Below are 13717 nucleotides of genomic sequence, written 5' to 3' on the forward strand. Positions count from 1 at the left end.
ATTATAGTGATATAAGTTAACATTAATCATTATAAATTAATAATATAGCGATTTAAGTTAAATTGTTTCCTTTTTTCAAAATAGTATACGAATTGCTTTAAAAACTAATTATAATTTTTATTAAAGTATGGTATTTAACAGAACTAAAGATAAAAAGTAAGAAATTAGAAGATAAAAACACTGTTATTTTATCGTTATAGCCACTGTTATTATATTTAGGCTTTTAAAGCAATGTCCTTTAGATAAAACTGTTAGCTAATCAGAAACTACTATATATTGCTACCACCAATCGCATTGTTGCAATTACAGAAAATAAACAACTATAATTTTTACAGTTACAGAATATGCAAGTAGACTACTTTAAAATTTGAAAAAAAAATTTCATGAGATACAACATTAGGTCTTAGGTGACCTTCAGGGTACCCGTGCTGTGTCATACTAACCTAAGATGTTTTTATGGACAATAATCTAAAAATGTTATGAACTTTTAATAATTTTTCATTTAAAATTCAGAGTTTGTTGATCAATAAACCAAACTCTTTGTAACTATTGGCTTAAGTTTAAGGTTTAAAGAATTGCAGATAGTGAACAACTTTTTCAGGGTGGATTATAAACAATGATTAAAATTTTGCTTTCTTTTCTATATAATTAAAAGTTGGCCTTTTTATAATAAAAGAAATTATAATATTGATTGTAATGAAAGAAAAACTTATCTTCATGAAAATGGAAATAAATTAATATAATATATTAGAAATAGATTAGTCTCATAAAAGAAGTAATAGATTAGCCTCATGAAAGACTACATTATTATCATGAACAAAGAAATAAATGGCAGATTATTAAAAATAATGAAATTTTTTTTAAAAGTTAAATAAAGTTTACATATAAAAAACAAAAAAGTTTACAATAAAACACAAAATAGAATTTTTTAACATTAAGATGTCAATTATTAGATACTTGTGGTGAACAATTATTATACTTGCGGTGTATAAAGATAACTGTAATAAAATAAATTCAATTCTTCTGTGAGTAATTCGAGTAACATTGTTTAAAGATAATGATAATAATATGTTTTATGTTGAATGCAAATTAAAAAAATGGTAATGATTAGTTATTTTTTTAAATTAATTTGCTAATTAGTGTTGATAAAGATTTAATTTAGTATTTTATTTATAGGAATATTATCAGAATGTTTTGATTTAATTTTATTTTTATAGTATCAAAATGTATTGCACAATGTCTGCTCTGCAAGTTTATCTTTCAGATGAGAAATGTTTCTTATTCTATCAGGTTTTTTTTTTAGTTGTTTAATGATTTTTTATTTAATAATAAAATAAGTTATGACCTAGTAGTAAGCAATAGCGGTGCAATATTAGTGCAATATTTATTTTAATAACGATTAAATATCGTAAACAACATTGTGCCAAAATAAAATGTCCAAAATATTGTTGTATATATAAATATTGGTTAAATATAAACTGTGATATTATGCTAACAATTTTTTTTTAACATGGTCAACATGTCGCCAATATTGCATTCTATATAACGCCATTATTGAAAAAAAATGGGCTCAGTATTTCTTGATATTCCAGGTGTATATTTTTTATAAACTGATATATATATATATATATATATATATATATATATATATATATATATATATATATATATATATATATATATATATATATATATTTATTATTTTCTTCATTATTTTTATCATCCTTCTGATCGTCAAACGTTCATTCATTTGTTATCTATCATGTCAGTTTATTTACTTTTGCCCTTTTTTTGCTTTATTTGCCTTGCTTTTTTAAATTTTTTTTTTCTTTTGTTTAATTTTATTTTGGTTGCTATATTACTTTTCTTTGCTTTATTTGTTTATTTTATTAAGGTGTAACTCGAATGACTAGTTTTTAACTATATGAGTGACACCGAACCTAATTTTGTGAAATTATAAATCACTTTGTAATTATTTCAATTTTATGGTTAAATAAATGGATAATATATATATATATATATATATATATATATATATATATATATATATATATATATACATATACATATATGTATATACAAATATATATATATATATATATATATATATATATATATATATATATATATATATATATATATTTAGTAATATATTAGTAAGTTAATGCAATAATACAATATATTACATAATAAACTATTTTTAATTTTATTACCTAAACATGTTTTAGACAATTAATATATTAAAATGGTATGACAATATGTTCGTATACCCTTTGATGCTTCTGATCACGGTTTGGTTCCTCTAAAACTATTATCTCATTCTTCTTCATCATCAAAATCCCTCTATCATTGTACCTCTTCTACTACATTAATCCTGAATGGGACTCTTTTCGTGATTTTCTTCGTGATGGCCCTTTTGTCTTCCTGCTGAAAAATGCGCTTCTTACATAACTTCTTTGATTCAAGCTGGTATGGAATTTTTTATTTCCTCTCGACAATTCCAAGTCAAGTCTCACTCTTCTTCATAGTTTTCCTCACCTTGTGCTGCTGCAATTTTCGATCAAAATCATTACTATCAGCAAAACAATTCTTCAGAAAAGAGACTTTTGTTTACCACTGCTAAAAATCACTGCTAAAAATCGTAAAAAGTTTTTGTGTAATGCCAAAGCCCGTTATTCTCAGTTCATGAAATCTCGTATTTTATTTCAAAAATTAGGCTCTTGTGACTTCTGGAGAATTTTTAACAGTATCAGTAATAAGTGCAAATCTGTTATTCCACCTCTCTTGCATGGTTCAGATTTCATCACCTTACCTAAAGACAAAGCCGAATTGTTTGCTAAGAACTTTTTATCAATATTATCTCTTGATTCCAGTAGTTGCCTGTTCACAGACTATTCTTTTATGTGCTTTCATTTAGCACCACTTTACTCTATTGTCTTTCTCTTTGCTCTCCTTTATCTCAAGACTGCACTCTTTTCGATGTTATTTCTGATCAAATTGACCAAGTCTTCTCTGATTATCCATTAGTCAATATTGCTGTTGTTGGTGACTTTAATGTTCATCAAACTAAATGGCTTGGCTCTAGTGTCAGTGACTCTGCTGGCGTTAAGGCCCTTAACTTTTGTCTTTCTCAATCTCTAACTCAAATAGCCAACTTTCCAACTTGCTTTCCAGACAACTAGAATCATATACCTTCTCTATTCAACCCATGTCTTGTTTCTTTGTGATGGCCCTTGGGTTGAAATCTTTTGTCTTCCTGCTGACAAATGTTCAAACCTGTTGGCAAATGACAAACCTGTTTACAAATATTGCTGACAAATCTTACATAACTTTGTGGATTCACTTATGATACTACAATTTAGAAGTATGATACTACTTGATAAGACACCTACCCTTCATTTTCTAGGATTAACTCTTCTGATTGTTCTTGAAAACCATATATCAAATTGATTGCAAAATTAGCATCTGCTAAGGTTGCATTTTTTATCATGCTTGCCACTTTCTTACTTCTGATTCTATTCTTTATCTCTATAAATCTCAAATCTGTCCTTGTATGGAATGACGTTGCCATATTAGGGGTAAACAGGGGTTTATTATTATATTAGGTTTATTATTAGGTTTATTATTAGGTTTATTATTATTAGACAGAGGTTAAGGCTGTCGCTCTTGACATTTCTAAAGCTTTTGATAAAGTTTGGCATGCTGGTCTTCTTATGGTGTATCAGGTAACATATTTAAAATTATTGAGTCCTTCCTTACCAATCATAGTATAAAAGTTGTCCTCTATGGACAGCACTCTTACTCATATCCTGTAACTTTCTGAGGTTCAACCCTTGGCCCTATACTCTAATTAATTTACATTAACGATCTTCCAGATATTCTCACATCTAAGGTGGCATTGCTCGCTGATGATACTACCATTTATTCTTGTCATAATAAGAAGCCAAAAATCTCTTATTGCTTGGAGGGGGCATTTGAGCTTGAAAAGATCTCACTTCTGGTACAGCATGTGGCTCACACCGGCTGGTGAACTTTAATTCAGATAAAAGCTTATTTTTTTCAGCCAATTGTTATCGCAATAATTTAGATCTTTCTATATTTATGAATGGTAATGTACTTGATGAGACATCTACCCTTCATCTTCTAGAATTAACTCTTACCATCGATCTTTTTTGGAAACCATATATCAAATCCATTGTAAAATTAGCATCTGCTAAGGTTACATCTCTTTATCATACTAGACACTTTCTAACTTCAGCTTCTATTCATTATCTCTATAAATCTCAAATCCATCCTTGTATGGAATACTGTTGCCATATCTGGGGTGGATCTTCTAATGATGCCCTTTCTCTTTTAGACAAGTTGCAAAAACACATTGTAAATATAGTTGGACCTGCTCTTGCAGCCAACCTCCAACCATTATCACATTGTTGTAATGCTTCTCTTTCTCTTTTCTGCAATTACTATAATGGGTACTTCTCTAAAGAGGTAGCGTCTTTTGTGCAATCTACTAAAATTCTCATCCTTTTTCTGTGACTGTTCCTAAGTGCTCTAAAAACTCTTTTTCATCTTGTTTTTTTTCTCAAACATCAGTTCTTTGGAATTCACTTTCTTCATCTTGCTCTCCTGATTCATATAATTTGTAATCTTTTCAATCATCTGTCGATTGTTATCTTGCTCTACAAACTTTATCTTTTCTCTTCCAGTAACTTCCAACTCTTATAGTGGTTGCTTGCAGCCTTGTTGGAAGCAAAGATGTTGAAAAAAAAGTATCTGGATTAGATCTTCCAATGATGCGCTTTCTCTTTTAGAAAAGATGCAAAAACGCATTGTTAACACAGTTAGACCTGCTCTTGCAGCCAACCAAACAACCATTATCACATCATTGTATAGTATAGTATATATACTATACTATACAATGATGTGATAATGGTTGTTTGGTTGGCTGCAAGAGCAGGTCTAACTATGTTAATATACCCATGTTATACCTATGTTATACCATGTTATACCTGTTATACCTATGTTAATATACCCATGTTATACCTATGTTATACCATGTTATACCATGTTATACCTATGTTATACCATGTTATACCTAATATACCTATGTTAATATACCCATGGGTATATATATATATATATATATATATATATATATATATATATATATGGGTATATATATATATATATATATATATATATATATATATATATATATATATATATATATATATAATATATATATATATATATACATGGGTATATATATATATATATATATGGGTATAATATATATATATATATACATGGGTATATATATATATATATATATATATATAATACTGAGTTGCCCATCATTTGGCTTAAAAGTTTTTTTTTTTTATTATCAAATTTTCTGTCATTTACTTGTCTTTTTTAAAGATTTTTTGTCATTTCAGGATGTTTGTATATTATTTTTTATGCCATATTTATCATTGAGAAGGTTTAATATGGCAAAAAAAAAGTTTAAAATATTTTATCAAAATTGCACCAGTATATGATTTCAATTTTGGCAAAATATTAATAATATAAAAGGTTATATTTGCCAAAATTGCACCAATGTGCTGTGTTATGTTGGGGCTGTATAGCATAAATTAGATTAGCGCAATATTGCAAATCTTGGGCTATACTGGCTAAGATAATTAATAATGGCTTTACTGGCCAAGATAATTAGCATTGGCTATATTGGCCCAGATAATTAAATAATTTTACTTTTATTTATTTAGACTTTCGATAATTTAGTTAAAATATTTGGTAATACAAGGAGTTTAAAACCAGAGGTATTTCTTGTTTATAGTTATAAAAAATCTCTTGATACTTATCAAGTTGTTTGGAGAAAAAAATTAGTGTAACAAAAAACTATTACTTTATTGTTTTTTAATATTATATTAAGTTGGATTCATCTACTGGATTAACAAAAACTAATTTGAGTCCAACAAAAAATGATGTACTATATCAAGAGAAAATATTCCTTCAAAATGCATTAATTGATGACGAATCTTTGCGTAAGTTAAATTATTAAAATTATTCAGTAAAGTTCTTGCTTGATTGTTATGCTCTAAACACGTAAAATTAATATTTTTATTATTTTTATTAGTAATTTTCTTTTTTATTTATTTATTAATTTTTGTGTTTAAATTTTGGTTTTTAATTAGCTCATATTTAATAAGACTTTTTATGATGAGTCTAATTTACACAAATAAAAAAAATAAGAATAAAAAGATTACAAATGCTTTTTGATGCTTTCAATAGTTGAATAAATTTTCCTAAATCATTTCCTAAAAATATACCTTAAAATGTTTTGGTACCAAAATTTAGTATTAATTAAACATTTCTTTAAGGTTCATTGCTACTAAGCAGGAAAGTAAGTTAATTCTTTAGCAGCTTAAATTTCTCTTTGTTGTTGATTAATTGTATTAGGTTCTGGTCATTATTTAGTTGTTGATAACTTTTGTTAGATTCTGATCATTATTTAGTTGTTGATAATTTTAATTAAGTTCTGATCTTTACTATTTTACTGGTTTAACAAAAAAAGTAATGTTTTGTACAAAGTTAAAAACGCATTTCAATAATTATGCAAAAAATTATATTAAAGCATTACTTTTATTCAAAATATATCAATTATACTAAAACACATCAATGACTGTGTAAAAAACAACCTATTGCATGGTTGTTGTTTTTTAAACATAATTACTTTTATTGAAAAAACCTTTTTTTTTAAATACTCAGTTATTTAGAATTTCATACATTTGTTAATAGTAGTAGATTTGTTAAAAGTTAAGCATATTAAATAAATATTGCAAATGCAAGTAACATTTTTAAATGTTAGATCTTTTTAATGTTTATTTTAAGGTATTTAGTCCCTCGATTGTCAGCTTCAAATTTTTTAGTTCTAAATTTTTAAATCTTAAAATGATTATGCACCTAGAAAACATGTAGTAGACCCATTGTGGCATGGTTTGTGTGGCGTTTAGTGCTTTTTTTGTTGAAACCAAATGTCATTAATGCCATAACCATCCAATATTGACCACTCAAAGATCTAGAATTATTCACTCATCATTCATTCATCATTCATCTATTTTTTGTAGCACTTGTTATTCACTGAAAGAATTCCTAGCATCATTTTCAAAGAAAAATGGTCCAATAATTCCTCTAGCACAAAATGCACACCACTCAAGGAAAAGACTTTGTCGTATTTCCTTGAGTGTCATATTTCCTTGGTAATCTTGAAATTTATCTTTATGAAATTTTTGCATTTTTCTGGTCATAAGAATATGAAGCTTATTTAGCTTCATATTCTTATGACCTTTATTTAAGCTCTTAGCTTATTCCAACCAATTTACCAATTAACCAAAATGCATACATTCAACAGTTTATAAAGTAGTAACCAGTGCTTTTATTGAAGAGTATCATTATAATTTATTTTTTATCTTTATCTAACCTTACCACATTACAATGAAAAACTTCATTTTTTATTATGAGTTGCATCAATTTAAAAAAAACAACAGATAACCTATCTAACATATCAAAATGCTGACTAACAAAGACTTTTCAAATGATCAACATGTCAAAATATTGACTAACAAAGAATAAAATCCTGATTATTAGTGTAATTGAAATTTGATAGTGAAACTCGTATAGTAATTCATACTTTGTAAGGAGTCCTACATTCTGACTTCTACAAGACAGCATTGCTCATTGCTCTTGTAGAGGTTTTATTATGTTTATTTTCAACAATTATAAATCATATTTTATACTGTTTTTAATGGATATATTTTAACTGATGATGACTATATGTAGTTGAAACATGTCCTAATTTGAAATAATAATATATTTTTAAATAAAATTTAAAAATTTTCTTATTTTAAAAGTATTTACACATTTTGTGCTGAGAAATTTTGTATATACTTATACATACATTCATACATAAATAAATACATACATACATACATACATACATACATACATACATACATACATACATACATACATACATACATACATACATACATACATACATACATTCATACATACATACATTTATATATATATATACATATATATACACATATATGTATATATATAAGAATATATATTTGTATATATTTATATATATATATATATGAATATATATATATATATATATATATATATATATATATATATATATATATATATATATATATATATATATATATATATATATGTATATATATGTATATAACCCACATATATATGTATATAATGTATATATATGTTATATACATATATATACATTATATACATATATATGTATATATATGTATATAACATATATATTAGGGCTGTTCATGTGAACACAGGAAAAAAAATTTTTTCTCGGATTTGAATGCATAGTTGTTTATTTTGTGCCATTTGACATAGTAATTGACTGTGGAAAAAATCTTTCCAATCAGATAATGTTTAGGGGGTGCTCAATGACCATAAAGTTTTACGAAAAACGTCAAAAACGTGTAAAAAGTTCCAAAGTTCCAAAAATTTCTAGAACCTGGTTAGTTAGATTTTTTCCACTGAAATATTGTCTGATTGCGTGCTATATAGATTAATTAAAGTGCAGCAGATTAACTGTCATCAGGGCACCAGACTAAAAAAATGTCTGCTAGTGTTTAAAACAACTGTGTTTATATCATTTTGTTAAAATTTGTATTCATAATTTTAATACTATTATTTAACTCAATTTAGAGTTTGTTCAAACAGAATAAAAAGGTTTACAAGTATAAATATTATTTTTATTTGGAATTTCAGTTTGACAACAAATGTATTAATATTTTGATAGTACCTAACCTTAGTAACCTATTACAGAAAACTAGCATGGTAGTCTGGTAGTGTATTGTTTGTTATTAAGTGCAGATAATAATAATTTCTAATTTGAAAATATTTATTTAATTTCTTTAGTAATAATTATTATAATATATTGCTGCAGCTGCATAAACCAACAACTGAATGATAAGTTTGTATAATATGGTATTGAGTTTTGATTTTCTCATAATATTTCAGTTATCATTGAAATGGCAGCATCATCTCGTGTTGCTATCTCTACACGACTTCAAACCAAAATCTTTTTAATTGGACAACCAGAGCCAAATCTTCCAGATAAAGTTCTTCCCTTAACATCTGATGTTTTAAAAACATTTTTTTATCATCTTAATTCAACCAAAAAGTCAGTGCCTGAAAGTCTTAAAACAACTGTTGATGAACTGATTATTATTTGGAATAAAGCCCGTATTCCGACAGCATTTCATCCGAATGTAGTCTTAAAGTTGAAAACTTTAGTCCAGGAATTTAAATTAATAAAAAAAAAAAATCCAGATTGTCAGATTCTCAGAAATCGAGAGAGAAATCATTTACAGACACCATTGGCCTACTTTTTGACATTGCCCACAAGGATGCTGAAACCATGATCAGAATTGAAGAAGATAAAGAATTTTTATTGGATCAGAGATGTCAGAGAAAAATGGTGATGTTTGGAGAGGACAAAGAACTTTCAAAATTAGAAGAAAGAAATGAAGCAAGGAAACAAGCAGAGAGAGAACGAAAGCTAAAAGAAGAGCAAAGACAATCTGGTGCAAGTGCAATAGTTCCTGTTATTGAACCTTTACATGACGAAAGTTATAGTGATGACAACGATAACGATGCTGTTGATAATGACAAAATGGTTGATAGAGATTTTGAGATAGAAATCCCTGTTTATTACAGACAACAAGTCAGTAAAGCAAGTTCTTCAGGGTCAGCTGAATCAAGTTTAGCAAGTACTCCAAAACGACAATGTATCTTAGATACAATTCTTGACTCGCCTAATGTTTCATCAACATTAGACAGAATTAATCTATCTGACACAAAATTTACTATACTAGCAGCAGCAATTGCAAGGGCTGGTGGACAGAACCTCGATGATGGATCATTATCACGTTCTACAGTCCGTAGAAAACGAACCTATCATCGATCAAATATTGAAGCCACTGTTCGAACTGAATTCTGCGATTTGGACAAACCACCATTAATCGTCCACTGGGATGGCAAACTGATGATAGATCGTACAAATTCTGCAGCCCCTAAAGCAAATGTTGATCGGCTATCTGTAGGTGTGACAGGTCACAATGTTGACAAAATACTTGGAATAGCAAAACTATCAGCTGGAACTGGAGAAGCCCAAGCAAAAGCAGTTATTCATCTGCTTAATTTCTGGGACATAATTGGTGATGTTATTGGAATGAGTTTTGATACTACAGCCTCTAACACTGGCTCCAAAAATGGTGCATGTGTAGTTCTAGAGAAACATATAGGTAGAAATTTGTTATATTTCGCTTGCAGACACCATGTTCATGAGATCATAGTAGCAGGAGTGTTTGGATCACTATTTGGACCATCATCTGGTCCCAACATACCTCTTTTCCAGAGATTTCAGCAATATTGGCCCAAAGTTAATCAAGGAAATTTTAAACCTCTGGATGACATTCGAATGAAAATACCCCTGGTGCAAGAACTACAAAATGAAGTGATTGCATTCCTCAAAGAAAACCTGCATGTTAAAATGCCAAGGGATGACTACAAAGAAATCATGGATCTCTGTCTGTTAATACTTGGAAAACTGCCTGATCAAGAAGAGAAAAATTATCATTTCAAGATCCCTGGTGCTTATCACATGGCTCGCTGGATGGCCAAGGTTATTTATTGTTTTAAGATTTATTTATTTCGTGAAGAGTTCAAGTTGACCACAAAAGAGGAAAAAAATCTCTGTGAATTTTGCTTATTTGCTAGTCTGGTTTATGTAAAATCTTGGATATCATGCACAAATGCCAGCGATGCTCCAGTTAATGACTTGTTTCTGTTTCAGCAACTTAAGCAGTTTGCAGTTGTGAATAAAACGATTTCCGAAGCAGCAGTCAAGAACTTTCAAAACCATTTGTGGTACCTTTCACCAGAATTGGTCCCACTAGCTTTGTTTTCAAACAAACTTCAAACGTAAGAGAAGCGAAAAATGATTTCCAACATGAAATTTCACGGTGAGAACTGGTCTGAAAGGTTGATCAAATTAAAGAACATTGAAAGTCTAGAGAAGAAATCTCTGGACATGCTGGTGACATCAGTTTCAGCAAGTGCGTTGCGGTCAATGAAGGTTGATATTGATTTTCTGTTCAACAACGATCCAGCTACCTGGAATGATTCCCCAGAATACCAAGAAGGAAAAAATTTAGTATATTCATTGAAAGTAGTAAATGATGCTGCCGAACGATCTGTGGCTTTAATGTCGATGTTTAATGAATCGATTACAAGGAATGAATCTGAAATGCAGAGGTTAATTCAGGTGGTTGAGGATCACAGAAAGCGAGTGCCAGATGCCAGAAAGTGTACTCTGAAGAGTTATAGTCCTCGCTAGCATTAACATTGCACGAACTATAACATTACGATAATTAAATGTTAATTGCTCATATGTTTTTTTGTTTATAATTTGTATTTTAATCAATGACAAAGAGTCAAAAATCCTAGTGTTTTATTTTGGAAAAATTCTGATATAACAAAAACCGCAGAACTTTAGTCGTATTGCAGTATTTTATTTCATTAATTTCTCTGCTAATAAACCAGTCTAAAGTGGATGTGGATTGTAATTTGTATTCAGAATTTAATATTTAGAGATAATTAAAACTGATCAAATCTGAAAAATCTAATTAACCGGGTTTTAGAAATTTGTGGAACTTGGTTACTTTTTCCATGTTTTTCACATTTTTCGTAAAACTTTATGGTCATTGAGCACCCCCTAAACATTATCTGATTGGAAAGATTTTTTGCACAGTTAATTACTATGTCAAATGGCACAAAATAAACAACTATGCAATCAAATCTGAAAAAAAAATTTTTTTTGGACAGCCCTAATATATATATATATATATACATATATATGTATATATATGTATATAACATATATATATATATATATATATATATATATATATATATATATATATATATATATATATATATATATATATATATATATATATATATATATGTATATATATGTATATAACCCGGTAGTGGTGTAGTGGTAGAGTGCTCGCCTTATAAGCTAGAAATTGCAAGTTTGATCCCCACCATGCCCTGGTAGTTCTTGCGCTCAACTTGTTGCTCCATGCAGGGGCCTTGTTTCTTAAGGTTCGTGTTTCGGAGTTATAGAGTTGAGAGAGGGTTGTAACCACAAAAAGTAGCCTCCTCGACTGTAGTGGCCCTCTTGGCCTTGGAGAGTAATTAAAATTGAAAAAATATATGTATATATACACACACATATATATATTCATATATATATATACATATATATATAGATATATATATATATATATATATATATATATATATATATATATATATATATATATGTATATATATATTCATATATATATATATATATATATATATATATATATATATATATATATATATATATATATATATAAATGTGTATATATATGCACACACACACACACACATATATATATATATATATATATATATATATATATATATATATATATATATATATATATTGCAAGTATATTTATAATAATTTTTTTATGTGTTATGTTTATAGCTCCAGTCTCTACTTCTGATGAATTTTTTGATGTTATTGATGCACCAACTTTGAATGATTTTCGATTCAGCCAGTTAAATCATACCAAATTTATTGCAAATTTTACAATAGAAAATGTATAATGACTTTTTTGTACTCTTGACCTATGGAAATTAAAAAATAAATACCAGATAAAGATATTTTTTTATTTTTAGCTTGCAATAAATTATGAAATGAGGTTTGAGGATTTTGAAAAAAGTTTAAGTTTTATGCTCAAGTGGATTACTTGTGATATTAAAGTGAATAAGTGGGACACCCTGATCAAAACTACCATAAAATCTCTTAAACTTGCGCAAGTAATCAAAGAAGAGCGTAAGTTTCCATCAACATTAAGTTTAAATGTTTGTAATTAAAAAAAGATGTTTTGTTAAATTACTGACATTGAATTGTGACTTATTAATTTTTTAACTTTTAATATTTTTATTTGTTTTGGATTCTAATAGAGTAAATTAAACAAGATTTTTTAATTTTAAACGAGATTTTTTAATTTTTCTAATTTTTTTTAATTGTAATTTTTAGGAAAGGTGTTTTTATTGAGCTTAAATAAGCAAGAAGAATTGTTCCAAGTCAAATACAAGCAGGTAAATAATACTCATAGTATTTCAATATTCATTAAGAAAAATGTATAATACCTGTTTTAATTAAATATATGCTTTGCAAGAAATAATGTTTGTTAACAAATTATCTTTTTTTTAAAGACCATTCAAAAAGCTAATTTAACATTATTTTAAAAGAAGCAACAAAAGTTATTTGTTTTAATGTTTTATTTTCTGCTATGGTCTACTACATACATATGTTAGATTTTAAAGGCTTAGTATCTATATTAGCATAAATGTATAATATAGAATTGTATTTAATTTAGCATAGATGTATAATATAGATTTGTGTCTTAGTTAATATTTGATACTAAATTTGTAATTATTTACATTTGTGTATCTATAAATTACATACAGTTTATTAAAAAAAGTTATATGAGGTTAAAATTTGTATATAGCTAACTATTTTGACTTTATTTTT

At 27.4% G+C, this 13717-nt stretch overlaps 1 protein-coding gene across 5 annotated transcripts in view; it reads left to right on the top strand.

Moving 5' to 3' along the window:
• LOC100213148 (intermembrane lipid transfer protein VPS13A) overlaps window positions 1–13717 on the top strand; it is a 234420-nt gene that overhangs the window by 113613 nt on the left and 107090 nt on the right. For all 5 annotated transcript variants that reach the window (XM_065813519.1, XM_065813515.1, XM_065813517.1 and 2 more), the window contains exons 30-35: window positions 1218–1290; window positions 5766–5819; window positions 5933–6044; window positions 12662–12777; window positions 12856–13012; window positions 13220–13281. In XM_065813519.1, coding sequence (XP_065669591.1) covers window positions 1218–1290; window positions 5766–5819; window positions 5933–6044; window positions 12662–12777; window positions 12856–13012; window positions 13220–13281 — 574 coding nt within the window. The remainder of the gene's footprint in view (window positions 1–1217; window positions 1291–5765; window positions 5820–5932; window positions 6045–12661; window positions 12778–12855; window positions 13013–13219; window positions 13282–13717) is intronic.

This window comes from Hydra vulgaris, chromosome 12 (genome assembly GCF_038396675.1).
Source record: "Hydra vulgaris chromosome 12, alternate assembly HydraT2T_AEP".
Lineage (NCBI taxonomy): Eukaryota > Metazoa > Cnidaria > Hydrozoa > Anthoathecata > Hydridae > Hydra > Hydra vulgaris.